The following is a 21,583-nucleotide window of genomic DNA, read 5'->3' as shown; positions in this document are numbered from 1 at the left end:
GTTGTTTCACTACAGTTATAAAAACCTGATGTTTTTTTATGCTAGCAGTGCGTACTAATCTAAGCTGCTTGCTTGAACCCTTCTAAGGCGTCATATACACAGTTTCATTGAGGGTTTGTGGTTTTAACTATAGTCTGTTGCATATTGAGCAACCGTGTGAAACATCCCGTCTAGCGGCCGATGTTATGCAAAAAAGTGATTTCCAATGTTTTGTGTAATAATTATGTGTAACGTCTTTGATAAATTGGTAAATATATTACATTAAGGGGTTATATATAAATTTATGATAGGAATGTTGTTTATGGATAAAAATGACTTGATATGATTTGTTGAGCTATGTCTGATGCATATTTTACAGATTATAGGCCCGCCCTTTATAAAGGAGGAAACAGGGGAAATCACATTTTAGCACAACGACAAGACATGGCATGAAAACAAAAGCATCCACTTCCCCGAGAAGCCACAGAGAAGAGGGAAAAAAAGTGTCGTATTTATTATTCAGCAGATTCACAAATTCAGAAGTAGAGAATCCTCAGGGTGAGCCAAAGTCAGAACAACCAACAAACAGAGCTGTGCATCAATACCAGATCAGATGACCTGCCTGAAAATAACAAACCAAAAAACATGGGCTTGCCTCCCTGGTCCGTGAAAACAGTTACAGAAAACAAAAGGCAGAACAGTGCTGCTTACTTGTTCTCTCTTGCTAGACACAGAACAACAAGTCTCAATTATCTCTGCTGTGGCTGATTGAATCAAAGAGAAGCAAATGAGCCATGTTGGTTCCATATATAGGGGTGGTCCTCAGGTTGGAGCTGGTCCTCTGTAAGCTGTAGTGTTGCCACACTAATTATAGCCACTCCATTTAAATGCAGATGTCTTCACAAAACAATACACGAGAAACACAATACGGGTCTAACACAGAGTTTGCCCAGCAATTTAGATCTGAATTAAATTCATATTCATTATCTAATCATCCAAGTATTTGCTGATGACATAAAGTTTCAGGTTGGAATAAAGGAAATGTTTTTGTCTACAAGCAGCGGTTTAAAATCAATTCAATTCAGTTTAATTTATACAGGGCCAAATCACAAATCACAGTCACCTCTAGGCGCTTTATATTGTAAGCTAGAACTTACATTAGTGCATACAGAGAAAAACCTCAAAATCATATGACCCCCTATGAGCAAGCGCTTTGGTGACAGTGGGAAGGAAAAATTCCCTTTTAACAGGAAGAAACCTCCTGCAGAACCAGGCTCAGGGAGGGGCGGGGCCATCTGCTATCCAGCTGTAGGTGGTGAACTTTAAGAAAAATGACAACAATTCCTTCAGAATGTGTGTCACAAGCTCTTCATGTGACTGTATTTCCTACCACCTCTTTACTTCGTGTGTTGCAGTTGTAGGCACTTTAGGAGGAATGCTGTAAACTAATAATCCACCCAACATGCTTTTTCTCCTGTCAGCACAATAATTCGATTCTCTCAGACTTTAACCCCATGGCCCGCTGCTATTTTTTACCTCTTCATGCTGCCTCAGATTTCTCACTGTGTAAAAGTTCAGTACTGTTCAGATTGTAAGTGATGTCCACGTTGCTTTGATGCTCCATAAAACAGCAGTAAACACTGAATAGCGTACGAATCATTGTGTATAATACTAGCCGCTGGTTTGTGTGGACCAAAACAGGTCTGACTGGATGCCACCTTGCTTTTTTGTACCTCCACCAATCAGCAGCAAGCAGAGTGTTTTCTTCCCACTGTAAAGGTTTTACACAATTGTGTCAGTTTTCAGTGAAAGGCTTCCTGTTTTCAGACAATAACCGCAGTTACTGACCAGCTGCTGTGTGATGACTTTGTATTTTAAACATAAACAGCAATTCAAAAAGCAGGAAGCAATTTCAGTGGTTTTTAAATGACAAAGAAAATATTGATGCACGTCATGACCAAACAATATGATATAGTAAACTTTTTGGTTGTGTGGTTATCACACTGGATTTTCACTGAGGAACCATTTCCTGGTCTCTTCTTCTGTTTTTTTTAGAAAGTCGAAATGTGCATTTACAGTAAAAGTACAGTAAAAACACATGTGGTTATCTACTCAGAGCAGCAATTTGAAGAGTATTTTTTGATAGCATGGAGAGTTAAAAGGTTATGGCAGTCACAATAAGCACATTAATACTTTAGTTATAGCCAAAATTGTGTTGTGTGAGATCCCACTGACTTTAATAAAGAGACCAAAATCCACCAAGTTCATCTTTGAGTCCATTTGAATGCTTGAAATTCACTCAAGGGACTGATAACTGATACTGAGTCCACAAGGATGGAGTGGAAAGCAGCCTTTGTCTCTTTAAAAAGCCGGCCTGGCAGCTGAACACATTCAATAATTCTTTGAAAAACATGAGATGAGGAAGTGGGAAGTTGAGTTGTGCCTGGTTCTTGTGTGGTACTTACTGTAAATTCATGCAAGGAACTAAAACACAGACATACCTGCAAAACAAGAGGACAAACTTTCAAGGACATAAAGTTCTTCAAACAATACCAAGCTTTACAGTAGTTGACTTAGTCTGTCTTTAAAATCTCTGATAATCTTTAACTTCTACACTGTTAGTCTTTTGTGAAGAAATGATAAGGGAGTGGAATGAAATTCAATAAAGGGACATTGCAAACGGCATGTTTGCTTATTGTTGCTGGGTGAGTTTCTTTGAGAAGCTCAGTTCCTGATTAAGTAAGTGAATTAGAGCGCATGTGATTCTCTTCCTCTTTCAGTCTGACTCTTTGGCTACGCTGGCACATCGTCTGAGAAAGGGCAAGCTACGTCTTCCGGACGAACTGTTGCTTCAGGTAAGAGTGAGTGTGGGTTAAATGTATATGGCAGCAATGTTTTCTGAGTTGTAATGCTTAATCTCAACACAGATGGTGCAGGCAGTTAACACAGATCTCTCAAAGGGTAAAATCTGAAAGGGTACGTGGCTACTCTACTGCAAAAAAGTTATATTTAGTCTCTCAGTGTGCTTTGGTTGTTGTTATAAGGTTTGACTTGTAAAGACTTGTTATCAGTTGAGCAAACTAGTGTTGCAACTCAGGTTAAGACAGATGTGGTTTGTATTGAGTGCACCATCTCTGAGTGTTGAAAACACTGAGATCTGCATTCAGATGAAACATGAAACATACTTGAGCCAAACTGACAACATTGAGGATGCTTTTTTTTCACTGGGTATAAAGAAAGGTTTTGGTTTCTAGTGTGGGCTGTAAAAACCGAATGATCTTCAATAAAACAACAAAAACAACCCACATTCTTCAGACAGTCACACTTTACATCACATTATCATATTTTAGACTTGCACAGAGTCCAGATCTGCCATCCACACATGCAGTGTACTAAAGTTCAAGCAAAGTCAGCAGCAAGAGTGAAGTATGAGTTAGAAACGGTCAGCTTTATTTTGGTTTAGTGGGGAGAATGACACGCTGTAGACAAAAAGCATGTAACTGCTCTGGTTTAAAGCTGTATGCACATCTAGCTTGAAACACGCAGTGCTGGTAAAGATGGTGGACCATCTTTATGCCCTGACAATCAGCCTAGGTTGATATAGCTCAAGCTCACCCTGCTGACCTCTCAGGGGACATGTGGTTTCATGTGAAGCAATGACTGTTAGCTCTTTCAATGAAGCATGAAATAAACTGCTTTATACTTCTCCTCCACTGCATAGTATTTCAGTAATGTTGTATTTGTACATCTTCTTTAATTTCTTTCTTTCCAATCTTTCTTCACAGTACTGCTCTGTCTTCTGTTGCTCTTGCATAAACAGGAATTTTGCTGATGTTCTTGTCCTTCCTTTCCAGCTGCTGAGATGTTCCTGTGCTGTTGGTTGGGTCTGGTGGCTCTCATCCCCACAACCTTAAGCACGAATCCTGGAGTAAAGGTCAGGCTGACAGAAAAGGGCATTGAATATGGTAAGGTTTGTGTAAAAATGCTTCATTTTTAGAAAAGCACTGATTTCTCCAGGATTTGTTCATCAGATTCTTTTTTCTTTGGTTTTTCTTAGGCAGGCAACTGGGCATGGCTGTCATCCAGCAGAAACTCGGATCAATCAAAATTCCAGACTTTTCTGGGACAGAGAAGGTGTCTCCGATTGGAAAGGTTCAGTATAGTTTGTCAAAGTAAGCCACCAGATTTTTTTTCTTTTGCATGTGTTTAGATTCTGTAGCAAACTGTTATTTTGTCCTTTTCCTTCTTTAACAAAAAAACATTAATTCCTCCAGTATGCACATAGTTAATGTGGGAATACCAAAGTCTTCAGTGGATCTGGTGCCAGGGACTGGAGTCACACTGTCTATAGGTGATGCCTTCATCAGTCTGAATGGAAACTGGAGGGTCAAGTACCTGCGAATAATGTGAGTGAGGTAACATCTCTTCTATAGGGAAAATAATTTGGTTGCTTAAAAATATAATATCTGATATCCTTTTTATTTTACTAGAAAGGACAGCGGGTCTTTTGATTTGGATGTGAATGGTCTCAGTATCGCTACGACCATCTCCATCAAGAGTGACGAGACAGGCCGACCAGCGGTCAGCAGTGACAGCTGCTCAGCCACTGTTGGAAGTGCAAAGGTCAAGTTTCATGGTGGAGCGAGGTGAGAAACCCAGCTGTGAGGGAGAAGGGTTTTACTATTTTACTTCATTTTCTTGACAAATGGCAGAATTTCTCTAAATCCTGCTGTTATTGTTTTTGTTTGTCTTTTGTTAGCTGGCTGTACAATCTCTTCACAACATTTATTGATAAGGCTCTGCGCAATGCACTCCAGAAACAGGTGAGAGCAAATCAGCTACTTGCAGCAGAAATCCAGCTCATGCAACTGACCAGAAGTGTCTGCTAGTGCACAGTGTCTCACATTATCTTTTACTCTGAAGTAGAATGAATATATAATATAAAAGGTGCATCTACAGATGTGCCAAGCTTCACTGTTGGTCATGTACATTGATTAATTAATTTTTTCCACAACTGCTCTTTTGTTTGAAACATTCACCAAAGGTTTAATTTTGAAATGCCACTGTGAGCCTTTAATGATGACTTTCTTCGATACAAATCACTGTCTCCAGATTTCTTCCTGAAAATAAGGTTCTTCTTTTCACTACTTGCTGTTGCAGATCTGCCCCCTGGTGGCTGATGCAGTATCTGATTTAAACCCTCAGCTGAAAACTCTCAATGGTAAAGTATCCTGTTTAGTTAGTCAATCAGCTGTTTCACTGGTGATGAACACATGAGTGAGCTTCTGTCTCTATGCAGTCTTAGCCAAGGTGGACAAGTATGCAGAGATTGAATATTCCATGGTATCGTCCCCGACTGTTTTAAAGTCCTCGATAGATCTGAGCTTGAAGGTAGAGAATTATGCAACACTACATTTTTACAGGAATCCAAAGATATCATTTTATTGTTTTTAAAAAATCTGGAGCATTGTTTTCTGGGTCTTCTTTCTCAGGGGGAATTTTACAACATCGGGAAACATCAGGAGCCTCCGTTCTCACCAGCGGCCTTTTACCTGCCACCCCAGAACAACAACATGTTGTACATCGGCATGTCTGCCTTTACTGTCAACTCTGCAGCCTTTGTCTACAACAATGCTGGAGTCCTCAGCCTGTCCATCACTGACGACATGGTAAACTGCTGCCTCCTGAGTCTCATACCTTCTTTTCAGGGCATCAAACTGATCTCTAACCTTTCTCACTTTGTCGTGCCAGATACCAAAAAGCTCTCCAATCCGACTCAACACCAAAACGTTTGGAGCCTTTATCCCACAGGTGACAACACAATTTGGTATATTTAAAGTATAAATGTTTGGTAGCTTGTCATCTGAATTTCTTCTTTCTTTGCCAGATTGCTAAGCAGTTCCCAGGTCTGATGATGAAGCTACTGGTGAAGATGGAGAAAACCCCCACACTGACCTTTGAGCCCAACAACGCAACAGTCCAGGCCACCACCACAGTGACGGCCTTTGCCATCCAGCCCAACTCTACTCTGTCGCCTCTTTTTGTCCTGAACTTGGTAAGTTACCCAGCTGATATGATTTTTAAATTGTCTTTGTGGTTTTAGAAAACCATCTGAAATGAACCACCATTGCCTTGACAGGAGGTCAGCGTGAGTGCCCGTATGTTTGTCAGTGAAATGAAATTGGCTGCAGCTGTCACCCTCAACAAGTGAGTTAACTGGCAAAGAAAAATAGGGCCGAGAGGTCTTTGTTAAGATGAACATCACGTTCTAATTTAGTCTAATTTGCACAGAATGGATCTGACCCTGGACAAAAGTTATGTGGGAGACTTTCAGGTAAGAAGTGCGTTTCTATACAATAACAGTCTGAACCATCAGCAACTCGAACTAACCCTACATCTAACCTACAGGTAGGACCACTGGAAAATGTCTTTCAAGGGGTCCTCAAATTGGTGGTGATACCTGCTGTTAATGGTGAGTTCATCCTCACTTTGAACTCTAAAGAGGATTTTTCACCAAAAGTTCCAAAAAGGATTTCCATTTGTATTTTCTCAACGCTTCCAAAGTCCTGGGGAATATTATACAAACAACTTGAAGGACCTACACAGAGCATACAATGAGTTTTGCAGACGAATGTTTAAATACTCGAGTTTAATACTGACACTGGGCAATGACTGTAACGTGGAATAACCACTCCTGACTTCACAGTTAATGATGTCTCCTGCAAATCGTTGTCATTACTTTTTACTTGAAAAATCACATCTTCATGTCGAGCCAGTTTGGGACAGCAGTAGAACAGACCATAAAAAGCTGCGGTGCAGACCCAAAAGCTCTGCCAGGGTATGTAGTTGAAAACATTGGATCGTTATTATCAGTGCATTGAGTAAAACAGCCCTCCAGAAATGTACTGCTGATGTATATCCACTGTGTGGGTACTGGTAGGCACAACGTAGCAGAGATGTGTTTGTTTTTTAAGAAGAGGTCCTTCTTACGTGGTTTAGTGCTGCTGTAAATGATGTTCATCAGCAAGATGCTGTGGCCACGTTGCTTATCTGTGCTTCTCGTATTCTTCTATTCTTTCTCTGTCTCTGTGCGACAGAGAGACGGGAGGCGCTGGGTAGCTTGGAGATTGTTTGGGATAAGTAAGCAGGGAAGTTGGATAGTGCAGTCTTCCCAATGAGCCAACATGTCGCTGCCATTTAGGGACTACCACACTCATTTCACAATGAATGAAATTCACCAGTGAACTTACTTTAGCATATTCCACAGTTCGCCCACTCTCACCTCATCAAACAGCCACAAAGGTTTTTGTGCTCGAATCACAAACTTTCCTCAGCAATCACCTTACTCTGGATTCCTGCAACTGATTCTTCTTCCTCAAAGTGAAACTGTAGAGTCACCGTCCCTGTTCTGATGCAGTGAAAGAGACATGCAACTCTGCCCTATGAGAAAACCTTGAAAGAAAGATTAAGCCTAATTTAAATCTGGTCAAGTTTTTACTTCTAGGTGGAGTTGCAGAAATGTGTGATTGTAACTTGAACATCTCCATGACTGGATTGGATTTGTAAACTCACTGATTTTCCTCCTAAAGTGTATTTTAATGTTGTATTTCAGTAGATGGCAGTAGATCCATAGATTCCAAAACATGAGCCGTCTAATACAAGTACTTCCTATTAACAATAGGCCACTTATAAAACTGTGAAAGTTGATCTAAAATTATGAATCTTACTTTACAGCCCAACTTGCTAAGGGATACCCACTGCCCACAATTGGAAAGATGAAGCTTATGAACACCCAGCTTGATGTGCTGAAGGTCAGAGATACTGATAATGTGTTTAATAAGTTTGTTTAAGCATGTTTGTGAGCTTAGTGCTTTTGTTTATGACATGAGATCTAATTAGAAATCTTGACATTTCTAAGAGAAATTTTTTAACTCAAAGCTGTGAACTGTTCCTTCTAGGACTACATCCTGATTGGGACAGATGTTCAGTTCAGCTGAACTGCACTCCTGAAAACTCCCAGGAGTCTTTTCTGCATTCTGGCATCCTTCCATGAAGACACAATTACAGTCAGAGTACGATAATCTGACAGAAATTCCACTAAAACCCCCCAAAACAAAATACAAACAAAAAAAAACAAATGAGAATGAGTATTACTTCTGTCTGATGACTGTTTGGACATCATTTGATTTTTAAAATATATATTATATATTTTCTATGCATTGATTTTGTGAACTTTTGTGATAGGTATATAAACAGTTGATACCGACCTAATCTTTTCTTAAACTCATCAGGAAAGTTTGTACTGATGTCAAGGGTATGATTCAGTGGTCCATTTTGTTTAGGAAGATCCTGAGTGAGTGAAGCAACCTGGAAGTCTCTACATGATGGCCATAGCTTCAGAAGGGTTCAGAACATTGTAACAGTTACAAAATAATCGAACACACTAACACAGTCCTGTTAATAGCAACATTTGGACAGGAATTTCACTTTTATTGTTACAGATTCAATAAAATCTGTGATAAAAAAGTAACTTCCTGTATGCAGATTACTGAGATCACTTTATTTCTGCTCTGTTTCATTAAAATAAAAGTGTTATTGAGGTGTGTGTGGTTCATCACTAAATACTGATCATAGAAAGTTAGTGTTTTAAAAAAGAGTCAAGTTTGGGGGGTTTAGGTTTGAGCTAAAGCACACATCCATTCTAATAACATCTCCACCTCTCGCGCCAAATAAATCAACTCATATGAATAACTTTCACAGCCACAATACACATGGCATAAGGCCAGCCCCCCACTTCTATCCACAACTTTAAAAACTGTCACAATGGGAAACTCAGATGTGTGAATATGGACAGAAAGACAGAGACAAACCTCAGTTTTTCACTAATTAGCAGTTAATAAATTCACTGATCTACAATAGTTTTTATACCACTGTGTTAGCAAGCCTTACCTCCCTTTCTGACATATTTAATCTAAGTAATCGATAATGAGTCAGAGTCACATAATGAATCAGATATATTTACATATTCAGCACCAAACAGTTTATAATAATTATAATAATTATATATATAAATATAAAAACTCAAAACAAATACATGTTTATTATGTAGTTCACAGAGGCAGGAAGCTTTCTGTCCTTCTCTTGAAGAAATTTGCTATTACACTAGAGCGCATTAGCAGGTTTCAAACTGCATTAACACACATATTACTGTGCATCGTGTTTTACCAGACATGTTTCAACAGGCATTCTACACTGTAAACAAAATCTGTAATTTACCAGAACTTTTTAAAATATATTTTTTCAGAAATTTCCTGTTATTTTTAAATACATGAAATATCATTGAATTACAAAAAAGACGTGAATTAACATGTCGAATGTACAATAACGTGAAAAATTGCACCTGTAAATAAAGATGATTTATTTGCAGATGTTTTTGTAATTTTACATAGATTTGCTTGTTAATCAACTTCTATGTTATGTAATTTTGTGTTGTTATGGCTATGTAACATCAGAAAGTATTAATAGACTGTCAATTGGTAGGTATATTTACAGTAATTTGCAGTAATTTCACAGTCTGTTTTATAATAGTCATGTATCTTTTGTCATTATTTCCCCTAAATTGGTAAAATTATAGAAAAGTAATAATAACAGAAATGCATATTTTATATTATTCTTAAAATAGTCACAAAATAAAGTGAAGTGAGATTAAAGGCTTGCATCATTAAAATACAATCAATAGCATTTTAACCCTTTCACTCATTGTGGTCACTACAGTGGACAGCTATTCAAAGGCTGTTTTTTTGTATTTGTATCAGTGTTGATGGTATACTTGCACATAAACCACTACATTAGACACTGATGTGCACTCGTTTGTCAATTTCATAAATTAAAACACGTTGTCCACCAAAGTGGACATGTAAAAAACTCTTCGAAAAGTACATTTTAAAAAATGTAGTCTTTTTTTCATGCCTAAAGATGAATAAAAATACTTAAGAAAAAAATCTTGATTGAGGTTGTCATAATTCATGCATGACAGGTTTAAATATAACAAAAATTTAAATACATTTTCTGAAACTAAAAATTTTCAAATATAAAAATATCAGAAAGAAGTAAAGGTTGAAGTCAGGAACAACACTGGCTGATGATGAAATACAGTCAGCTGGCATGGTGACACTGCCAGTATAACCTGCAGGGCTGGACTGGGACAAAAAATTGGGCATTTTCACTACAGACCGGCCCACCAGGTATTAAAGCCATAAAGCCTTTGAATGAAAACAAATGCTGTTGTGACAGTGATGTACACTGTCTTTTTGGTATATTTATGATTTCTATACATTTTACGTTAGATAAAAACTTTGTTCGCAAGATTCAGATAATTATTTAATAAAAGCTAAATATTTGAAATGAGAATAAGAAAGAAAAGCATTTCTTTGTGCCCCCCTTTCCCTGTTAATGCCCTACCTGGCCCCCTGGCAAAACTTTGCTAGACCCGCCCCTGCACAGTTACCAGCTGTCAGCTACTTAGAAAAGGATCTTGGTGTTATTTGTCTCTCAGAAACAGTTCATAACTTCCCTTCAACTCATTCATGTCACCTAGAAGGTAAACCTGTTTCTCCATCACCTGTTTAGCTCTGATGATCCAGTAAGGACATCTCCTGGTTTCATCTTCATGTTTCCCTCTCACCACATATCCAAACCGATATCATGACCAGCAGCTTTACAGCTGTGGCTCCAGCAAACATCAGCTGATACTAGAAAGTAATATTAAATAAATTCTAACAACAGCTGATCAAGCTTAAACGTGCTGCTGTTGTTTAGCACGACATCCGCTAGTTTCCTGTCTCTGGCGCAAAGTCGGCGATAAATAAACAAGAGAGAAAAGCCGATCAGCTGATCATTGATCAGTTTCATGATTTAAGTAGCAACAGAAGGGGGGGAGATAAGAGAAGAGGCAGCTGTGCAGCGTAAAGACAGAATAACTCCAGCTTTGTGTCTTTTTCCATTCTAGCTAAAGTCCGGGACAAACTGCATCTCTTCTCAGCTCAATACGAAGAACGTAATATTTTCTCTAAATGAGGGACCATTCCATTTTTAAGGAGCTGTTGGCAACTCTACTAACTAACCTTATGAATAAAATAAAGTTCACTATCAGTAACATCATAGCAACCGAACAGCTGTATAGAAACTCCGTCATGCTAGCTCACGCAGTACGAGTTATTGTAACTGACTGTAAAAAGTCAGCACAATGAAAATAAACTCCATCTAAACTTGGTTTATATCTGACCCAGATGGACTGCAGGTCAAAACTTCTTACCTGAAGTTCAGTTCACCTGATACTCGGACCGGCGGCTGCCTCGGGTCTCTCCTCCTCCTGCCTCCCCTTCCATAGCTGGACTTGCCATCGGTCATACCGGGCACTTGCCCGGTGGGCCGCTGGCAATTTTTTGTTTTTATGGGCCGATCGATTTTTTTTTTTTTTTTGGAAGGGTATAAATAATGAAAGGTGTTGGATTGGCCAATTGGTCATGATCGACTCTGGGCTGGACCAATTACAGCCGAGGAGGTTGGATGCACCCTCCCCCTTGTTTAGTAGTGATTGGATTTCCGGCTCTTTTGGCTCCGAACCGGCTCTTCAGGTTGTTTTGTTGCTTTAATTAATTTATTATTAACAATAATATAAAATTATGCACAAAAGGAATTACTAATGTAAAAAAAAAAAGTGGTTTTATTTATATATGTTTATATATAAATATATGTGGTGGCCCCTAGAGACAAAACACGTACAAACTCCAAAACACATTTCTAGCATGAACTGAACTTCCAAAGCAGAGCTACTAGATCACTTAAATTACACAATTGAAAGCATGAAAGCATATGTGTATTGTTTGTGTATTTATACACAAGCATTCATATATAGTCAAATAATAAAAAAAAAAAATGTTTATTTACTTGTTATTACTGTCACTACCCGATCCGTACCGGAAACCCGATCGGTACCCCGCATGCGCAAATCTTACGTCACTTCCTCTCTTTGCCAACATTGCGACATTCAATATATTTGAATGATACGGTTAGCGCCCAGTTAGCTCCTAGCATTTCTCAACAGCTCTGCCTCCTTTTCGACTACCGGGACATTTAAACAATGGATAATCTGTATCCGCAACAAATTTTTGCTTTTCTCCTCAACAGAGAGTGTTCCCCGATTGAACAACAGCTAGGGCAGGGCGATATGGCCAAAAATATTTATCACGATATATATTTGAAAATTTGCGATAACGATATAACTGACGATATAATTGATGCGAGACAAAATACAACTCCACAACATTACTAGCACAAAAAGGCAACCTTCCATTTATTTTCACTTAAACAAGAAGCTGGTTTTTATGTACATTAAAGCTTTATAAAAACGTAACATGCAAATTCCTTGCTGAAAGTTTAACCAAAAGGCATTTCCAGTAGAAATGGGCTGACATATCCTGAGCATAACCATGTATAATATCCACTGAAGTTATAAAGAGGTGCTTTGCAACATTAAACTGCAGTGTGCATTACGTATTTTTCGGACCATAAGGTGCACAGGATTATAAGGCACATTAAGCGAAACAAAGCAGTCAGATAAATCAAACTTTATTAAACTCATTCTTCTTGCTTCCTCCACTTCTGTACCATTGATTTATTAATGAATGAATTCTGCTCTATTCCCATGTTGTTGCAGTATATTAATGACTAACCTTGTATTGTAGATGGATTCTAAGTTGTTCTCCTGACTGAAGTTTGGTCCGTTTACAGCATCCTGCCATGCGATTGCATTTGTCTCTAACTATCAGGAACTTTAACACTTTTCCACTTATAAAAGTTAACGTTAGTGTTCGTCCTCCAGCTTCACTGTTTATGTTATGCTAACATAGCTGTGTCGCTAGCGATCAGGTAGCACATCATTATATACCAGCTAGCCCAACTTCAGTAACCCTACAAACATCACTGCTGTTTAGTTTCCTGTCTTCATTTATGTTGGACGTGATAGCAGAGCTGTACGTTTGAATTTTTCCAGAAATCTCTGTCAGAACATGCTATATCATGCTTAGGTAACTAGCGAAACTAGCGAGCTAACTTCCGCTAGCTTCCTGCTAACTTCTAACTCCGTTAAATGTAATAAATTTTGTTTTCATGGATGTCTGGAAGTTAAACTTCATAGTTTCACCTGGTTAAGCAGCAATGCTGATCGTTTTATTAAAGATGAAAGAATTGAGACAGTTTTTAACTCTCAGTGATGCTGCAGTGTTCGTTTGACCTGAAGTTACGGAGTTTAGGACCCAGATTACTCCCAGATTTAAGAGCATCTTAGTCCGACAAATATGACAATAACGACGGCCGCTTGCATGTTCTGCAAAAAAATGTGCTTTGTCGTGTATCTGACGGACAAACATCAAACCAGTTCCACATCACTGAAGTTGCACCATTTTTACAAACCAATTCTGGTTCATCTGTTTCACTCAACAATCGGCCATGTGTGTATGAAAACAAAGGCACTGCGCATGCGCGTTTTACTCATATTCTATCGCGATATTTCATTTTCCTATCGTTGCCTACCATTATACCGGTATTACCGTGAACGGTATAATATGGCCCAGCCCTAACAACAGCGCCATAAAATAAGAAGAATGGTGCCTAATGACAGAGTTAATAATACAGACTTTATAATATGTCACGCGAAGATTCAGCAGCCAGATGAAGTGTTTACTGGCAATTGACAGTGATAGAGGACATTATCATCACTTTTCCAACAATCCTCTTCACACAGAAAAGCATAAACACACTCGATTATCACTAAATCAAATTTAACACACGTTTGTAATTACGCTAATTCAGTTTACAATAGGGTTCATTCGCTCAGTCAGCAGGTGGCAGTATCCTCGTACACTGGGGAGTACACTGCTAGTGATGGGATTTCCGGCTCTTTTTAGAGATCCGGCTCTTTCGGCTCGGCTCACTAAAAAGAGCCGGCTCTTTCGGCTCCGAACCGGCTCTTCAGGTTGTTTTGTTGCTTTAATTAATTTATTATTAACAATAATATAAAATTATGCACAAAAGGAATTACTAATGTCAAAAAAGTGGTTTTATTTATATATGTTTATATATAAATATATGCGGTGGCCCCTAGAGAACACGTACAAACTCCAAAACACATTTCTAGCATGAACTGAACTTCCAAAGCAGAGCTACTAGATCACTTAAATTACACAATTGAAAGCATGTGTGTATTGTTTGTGTATTTATACACAGGCACTCAAATATATTCAAATAATTTAAAAAAAAAAGTTCATCTACCTGTTACTATCACACACCAAATCCGGTCGTTGGTACTTGCTGGCTTGTGTAGCCACAAGATAACAAAAGCTCAACACTGCGCCCAGCATCCTGGAGCACTTCTGTTGTCTTTTGTAAGTGTTTTGAGTTTTTATGTGCTTCTGAGTTTTTACGTGCTTCGGAGTTTGTACGTGTTTTTACGTGTTTTGGAGTTTGTACATGCTTCAGAGTTCGTACGTGATTTGAAGTTTGTATGTGCTTTGTCTCTAGGGACCACTGTAAATATACTTTTGTTTATTCACGCCACATAAAATGTAATAAATAAATAATACAAGAATCAACTATTCACATTTCAACTTTTAACTATTTAAATTTTCAGCTGTTTCCTTTTACAAATTTAAAGTGAAAACAACACACTGCAAAACACAACACAATTAAATATAAATTATAATATGAAAACAAAAAGAAGATGCACATTCTCTGTCATATGGGCCTGCATGAATAAACTTTCTGAATCCTTTATCATCTGCAACCGAAAATAGTTGTGGATGATTACTATACCTTTCTAATGTCACGTTGTTGTCCCTGGCTCTCTTTCTCTCTCTCTCCCTCTGGCTCTGTTCCTGTGCTACTGAGTGTAACTACCGCCCCTCCCCCCTCTGCCCAGCGTAAAGCACAAGGCTCGCATGCAGAGTGAAGCGGAAAAAAAGTGCGAGAGAGAGGGTGAGAGAAAGAAAAGAAAAAAAAACCCACGTGACGGCTCGCGATAAGGAGCCGGCTCTCGTCGTTCACGTCAAAGAGCTGGCTCTAAGAGCCATTTCGTTCGTGAACGACCCATCACTATTCTCCTTAGCTCTGCCCCGGAATGAGCAGGAAACACTGCTGCACTTGAACACTTTTATTACAGGTCTGGACAATCACATACCTACTCTTCCTGCTTCAATGTTCCACACAGAGAAGGACAATATCCACTGGACTGATATGACAGCGAAGTGTATGTTGGAGTACTGGAGTGACTATGTAAATGTGGTGTCCCCATAAGCCCAGCGAATAGGGAGGGGGTGAGTAGTGGTGTTATCAATTTATCTAAACACTTTCAGCCTTCCACTGCTCAGCGGACCCTTTTAAGTAGGGGCCTTAATTTCATTCCCACAAAAGGTTATAATAAAAATTTCCTGTTACAATGTAGATACGATATCCAACAATACCACAGAAGGGTCAAATTGGCTATACATTATGGGGATAAGTCTGACACAGAACCCCAGCCTTTCACTCCCAAATCTGATTGGTCTCCTCCCTTGGGTCAGCTTCCACAGGAGGTATCCACCTTGGTGAAAGCTGATTATGAATATTTTCAAAATCATTTCCACATTGACCGCATCAAACCCAATTTGAAGGGAGATGAAACCAAAGCTCTAAAAGAGCTAAGAGAAAACAAACAAATAATTATAAAACCGGCAGACAAAGGAAGTGCTGTGGTCATCCTGGACAGAGATCAATATTTACAGGAGGGCTACAGACAACTAAATGATACAACATACTATTCAAAATTGAAGAAACCCATCTATTTGGAAACACTGCCTATTGTGGAGAAAATAATTAATAATCTTTATCAAAAGAAATTCATTAATATGAAACAAAAAAACTATTTATTAGGCTCCTCTGAGCCAAGAGGAAGGTTGTTTTATTTGCTACCCAAAATCCACAAAGACCCGGCAAAGTGGTCTGTACCATTCCAGGTGCCCCCCGGGCGTCCCATCGTATCTGACTGTGAAAGTGAAACTTACCACACAGCAGAATACTTGGACTTTTTCCTAAATCCCTTGTCCACAAAGCATGATAGTTACATTAAAGATACATATGACTTTGTGGAGAAGGTGAAACAGGCAGAGGTACCCCCTAACTCATTTCTCTTCTCGATTGACATTGACAGCCTTTACACCAACATTGACATTAAGGAGGGAATGAACTCCATTAGGAATATTTTCCATAAATATCCAGACAAGAAAAGGCCAGAAAAAGAATTATTACAATTATTGGAAATCAATCTCACGAGAAATGACTTTGAGTTCAACGGGGACTTCTTCTTACAAATAAAAGGGACAGCCATGGGCAAGAAATTTGCCCCAGCATATGCCAACATATTCATGGCTGAATGGGAAACTGCAGCCCTGGCAAAATGTATTAAAAAACCACTGTATTACTACAGGTTTCTTGACAACATCTGGGGAGTATGGCCTCATTCTGAACAAGATTTTGAAACGTTTCTAAGCACTCTGAATGATCACAATGACTCAATTAAACTTAAATCCACAATTAGCAACTCCACAATTGACTTCTTGGACACAACCACCTTTAAAGGCCCAAATTTTTCACAGACCCACAAATTGGACATCAAAGTATTTTTCAAACCCACGGACACACATGCATTGTTGTTTAAAACAAGCTTCCACCCGAAACATACCTTTGCTGGTTTAATTAAGTCCCAATTATTGCAATTTCACAGAATTTGCACCCAGCGGACTGATTTCAGAGCAGCGACCAAAATTCTATTTTCAGCTCTCACCACTAGAGGGTACTGTCGCTCTTTCCTTAGGAAATGCTTTAAATCATTCCTACAGACCAAACCCATTGATTTAACCCCCATTCTACCAGTGGTTTTGACATATGCCCCATCAACGTGCAAACTAATCAGAGTGATTAAGAACAACTTTCAAGATCTTGTCCAGAAAACCCAATTGCTGGGTGATTATAAGGTGATAGCTGCCTTTAGGAGGAATAGAAACCTGAGGGATTTCCTCATTAAGGCAAAACTCTCACCTCTCTCTGAGCCCAAACTCAGAGACCAGGGGCAATTTTTTAAGCACCAAATATGGTTGCGCAGCTTCTCAAACGGAAATGTATTCCACTCACAATGTAACGGTACTCCACGCTCCAAGAACTGTATTTATCTGATTACTTGCAGCAAATGTGGCATCCAATATGTTGGTGAGACAGGCAACACACTCCTGACCAGATTCACCCAGCACAGGTACAATGTGTTAAGAAAAAAGAACACACACACACATTTGGTGAAACACTTCCTGTCACATGGCTGGGAATCTGTCAGAGCAACAGTGACACAGGCAAATCCCAGATGGACAGCTCAGCAGAGGAGGAAGGCTGAAAGAGTCTGGATTGCCAAATTAGACACTGTACACCCTAAGGGGTTGAATGAAAAAAGTTTTTAAAAGGACATAAAGTCCACACAATGTACATACTTGTCGATTATTACTGTCTTGTTGTTGCTATGCTTGTCATAATCATTATCATCATCGCTGTTACCGTCATTCCACCTGTCTCTGTATATATTTGCTGGAGCACCCTGACCATGAGGTTTATCCTAAACCTAACCAGTTCTAACCCTGCGCTGGATTTAACCTTATCCCTGAAGCCCAACCCTGAGTTCAATCCTAACCCTAACCACTTTTAATCCTATATTGGTTTGACCCTTAACCCTAAACCTCTTCCCCCCCCCCCCCCTTCCCCCCCCCCTCCCCTCTCTCCCTCTCTCTTACCCCTCTCTCTCGCTCTCGCTCTCCCTCCCTCCCCATCTGGAAGCCTCATGCCCAGGATGCTAAAACAATCCCTTTTCAGGGCACCAAGTTGGGGACATGGTTCCTTGAGCCGGGAGCAAGGATGGCCTGCGCATTGGTGCTCGATTGCCGAAGGCAATCGAGCCCCCATCTTACCTTCCCCTAACCCTAAATACTTATTTTCCACCCTGATTTACGAATAAATTCTTTACAAATCCTACCATGTGAATTCATGGATTTTTTTTTCACATTCTGTCTCTCACAGTGGAAGTGTACCTCTGGTGCAAATTACTGACCTCTGTCATCATTTTAGGTGGGGGAACTTGCACAATCGGTGGCTGACTAAATACTTTTTTGCCCCACTGTATCATAAGGCTCGGAAGGGCAGAAAAATCATAGACTGGGCGTTCTGTGGGACTCGACCAATTTGGCTCTTAGGGGATTCTAATTTGAACCGCATACCGGCTTACAACAATGACAACATCCAAATCGACAGGGGCCTCGTTTTATCATTTTCTCCAGATTTTGGAAAAGACGCCGGTCCATCCAAACATCAAACTAGTAGTATTGTCAATAGGGATTAATAATAGGGACCAGGATGCAGAAAAAACTTCCATCAAACAATTAAGAATGCTTTACAAAAAAGCAAAATCTGTCTTACCGAATGCTAAGGTAGTCTTCCCATTAATTAATTTTTCATCTTCCCTTCCAATAGAACAACAACGAAATCTAACTCTCATCAATAACTTTGCTGCAAAACGGCTTTTGGTCCTGAACCCACTATCTGGGGACCAGTTTGTAACGATCGACGATAATATTCACTGGACACAAGTGACGGCGCAGTGTATATTTGCAAATTGGTGTGACCAATTACAATTAAATCCATAATCTAAAAAGCCTTAAAACTGTAAAATTACAACGTTCAACAGAAAGAATAAAAACTCAAATTTATGTTTATCAAAGCGGAGTGAATTGCGAACAACAGCATGAGAGGAAATAAGATTTATGTCATTACTTCTAAAATAAGGACAATACCTTTTTTGAGCCACACGAGGGAGCCAGAACCCCAATCTCAGAGAAGACTGCACTTAACAGTAGTTATGTTGTGTATTCTATCATCTGCAAAAGGTGCTCTCTGATGTTTAAGGGAGAAACAGGCTAGACTAATGTAGACAGGTTAAAACAACATATATACCGCATTGGGTAAGACAGATTGAATAACGTCCTTGGTCCGACATTTTCAAACACATCCACTAAATCTTATGGGCAGCCTGGAACTACAACCCTGTGCAGCGTGGGCGGAGGGACAGAGGAGGAGAGATAAGGACCTGTGAATCAAGAAATGAACATCAGAACTCCTTGGGTATGGAACTCCAAAGTGTTCAAAATTAAATAAATAAGTCATGATGAAATAAATAACTATGTGAATAAATAAGACACATATATCTAATGTGAGAATGATATTGTGAAATAATGGAACACATTTTGAAAAAAACTGCTCATTATTGTGAAATATATTGCATTCTGCTATATAAATTTACTTATAATTGTGAAATATTATTTCATGGTCTTTATTTTTCACAATGAAAGAGATTATTCCTGAGGCATTTTATTTATTTCCAGCCGTTTTTATTCCAAAATGACCTTTTTTCAAAGTCAGTGTTTATTTCAAAATCCCGTTTTTCCCGATGGTCAATTTATTTCATAATGCGACTTTTCAGCAGAATGACTTTGTCTGTCAATCAAGAGAGACAGGGCGGAGCCACTTGTGTGATTGGTTGCTCCTTTACTCAGCAATGGCGTGTCCAGCGGGGTGGCCTGGGGGGGCACAGGCCACCCCCCCAACCAGACTGGCCACCCCAGGTGCCACCCCAAAGGCAAAACAATAAAATTCAATCAAATATCAAATGTCCGATTATGTTTTCACGGTGACGCTCAGATATCCGAGTGTAAGTGAATGCAGCATCGGCTTCTGCGCTATGCGCATCACGTTAGCAAAGGTAGGAGAGCCAAGCACGAAAGATGTCACTGCAGGAAACAATTTTTCGGTGAAAGAAAATGAGGACAGAATAAATGTCCTGGTAAGTAATATTAAGTTTGTTGAGTTTAGTAAACTTCGGCGAAATTAGAATACCAAGGAAAAAATAACACTTAAAGAATTATTGCAGCCGTGGAATATTTCAGACAGTATGCTACAGAGGGGAGCTAACATAAGAGTTATGAGTTATAAGATGTAATCTAAGTCGTAACATTGCTGTATGGAGCTGCAGATTTGGTTGCAGGTTAACATAGCTGGACTGGCCATCGGGCTTATTTGAGTTATTTTTTATTTTTTTTGTAACGGCATGAACAATGAGAGGTGGTGGATTGGCCAGATGCAGGTCGATGTGTAGAAATAACTCCGTTGTTTGGTGGTGGCTATGGCGGGGCTTCCACAGAGGCAGCAGGTGGATGAGGGAAGGGGAGGCAGGAGGAGAGCCCCGAGGCAGCCGCCAGTCCGAGTGTCAGGTGAACTGAACTTCAGGTAAGAAGTTATGACCTGCAGTCTATCTGGGTCAGATATGAACTAAGTTTAGGTGGAGTTTATTTTCGTTGTGCTGACTTTTTACTGTCAGTTGCAATAACTCATACTGCGTTCTAGCCAGCTTGGAGTTTTTATACAGCTGTTCGGTTGCTATGATGTTACTGATAGTGAACTTTATTTTATTCATAAGGTTAGTTAGTAGAGTTGCCAACGGCTCCTTAAAAAAATGGAATGGTCCCTCAATCAGAGAAAATATTACACGTTTCGTATTGAGCTGAGAAGAGACGCAGTTTGTCCCGAACTTCAGCTAGAATGGAAAAAGACACAAAGCTGGATTTATTCTGTCTTTACGCTGCACAGCTGCCTCTTCTCTCATCCTGCCTCTCCTGTTGCTACTTAAATCATGAAACTGATCGATGATCAGCTGATCGGCTTTTCTCTCTTGTTTGTTTATCGCCCACTTTGCGCCAGAAAGACGAAGCCAGCAGATGTTGCGCTAAACAACAGCAGCACGTTTAAGCTTGATCGGCTGTTGTTAGAATTTATTTAATATTAATTTCTAGTATCAGCTGATGTTTGCTGGAGCCACAGCTGTAAAGCTGCTGGTCATGATGTCGGTTTGGATATCTGGTGAGAGGGAAACGTGAAGACCACCCACCAGGATCCTTTTTTATGTAGCTGACAGCTGGTAACTGTGCAGGGGCGGGTCTAGCAAAGTTTTGCCAGGGGGCCAGGTAGGGCATTAACAGGGAAAGGGGGCACAAAGAAATACTTTTCTTTCTTATTCTCATTTAAAATATCTAGCTTTTATTAAATAATTATCTAAATCTTACAACCAAAGTTTTTATCTGACGTAAAATGTATAGAAATCATACATATACCAAAAAGACTGTACATCACTGTCACAACAGGGTTTGTTTTCATTCAAAGGCTTTATGGCTTTAATACCTGGTGGGTCGGTCTGTAGTCAAAATGCCCGATTTTCTGTCCCAGTCCAGCCCTGCAGGTTATACTGGCAGTGTCACCATGCCAGCTGAATGTATTTCATCATCAGCCAGTGTTGTTCTTTATCAATATTACCAAAGTTTACCATAAGGCAGCATAGAAAGTATTTACTTGCTTTCAGGTTTTATTCAAATATTAGTCTTTTCAGTTGTTTCTCCACTTTTTTCCTGTTTCAAAATCAAACACCAGT

The 21,583-nt window shown here is 39.4% G+C and overlaps 1 protein-coding gene and 1 long non-coding RNA gene across 3 annotated transcripts in view; one reads left to right on the top strand and one right to left on the bottom strand.

Moving 5' to 3' along the window:
- The window catches only part of LOC146669182 (uncharacterized), a 448,771-nt gene that overhangs the window by 419,249 nt on the left and 7,939 nt on the right, over positions 1 to 21,583 (bottom strand). The gene's annotated exons all lie outside the window — the stretch shown is intronic.
- On the top strand, positions 2,692 to 8,620 carry LOC146669183 (bactericidal permeability-increasing protein-like). 2 transcript variants are annotated; one of them, XM_085405647.1, is made up of 16 exons: positions 2,692 to 2,834; positions 3,834 to 3,944; positions 4,037 to 4,151; positions 4,254 to 4,385; positions 4,470 to 4,625; positions 4,739 to 4,802; positions 5,140 to 5,200; positions 5,279 to 5,370; positions 5,472 to 5,648; positions 5,731 to 5,790; positions 5,867 to 6,034; positions 6,119 to 6,186; positions 6,271 to 6,313; positions 6,388 to 6,451; positions 7,714 to 7,790; positions 7,938 to 8,117. In XM_085405647.1, the coding sequence occupies exons 2-16, from the start codon at positions 3,842 to 3,844 to the stop codon at positions 7,974 to 7,976; spliced, it is 1,419 nt and encodes a 472-aa protein (XP_085261773.1). In that variant the 5' UTR covers positions 2,692 to 2,834; positions 3,834 to 3,841; the 3' UTR covers positions 7,977 to 8,117. The 2 variants fall into 2 exon arrangements, 1 of the variants encoding a protein (XP_085261773.1); XR_014911685.1 differs by lacking the exon at positions 2,692 to 2,834 and adding an exon at positions 8,224 to 8,620 and having other exon boundaries at positions 3,260 to 3,944; positions 7,938 to 8,051.

Source organism: Rhamphochromis longiceps, linkage group LG5 (genome assembly GCF_057381845.1).
Source record: "Rhamphochromis longiceps isolate RC_006_pf linkage group LG5, R_longiceps_female_GT1.1, whole genome shotgun sequence".
NCBI classification, from domain to species: Eukaryota; Metazoa; Chordata; class Actinopteri; order Cichliformes; family Cichlidae; genus Rhamphochromis; species Rhamphochromis longiceps.
The sequence above is the reverse complement of the archived record's forward strand: the minus strand, read 5'-3'. Positions and strand labels throughout refer to the sequence as shown.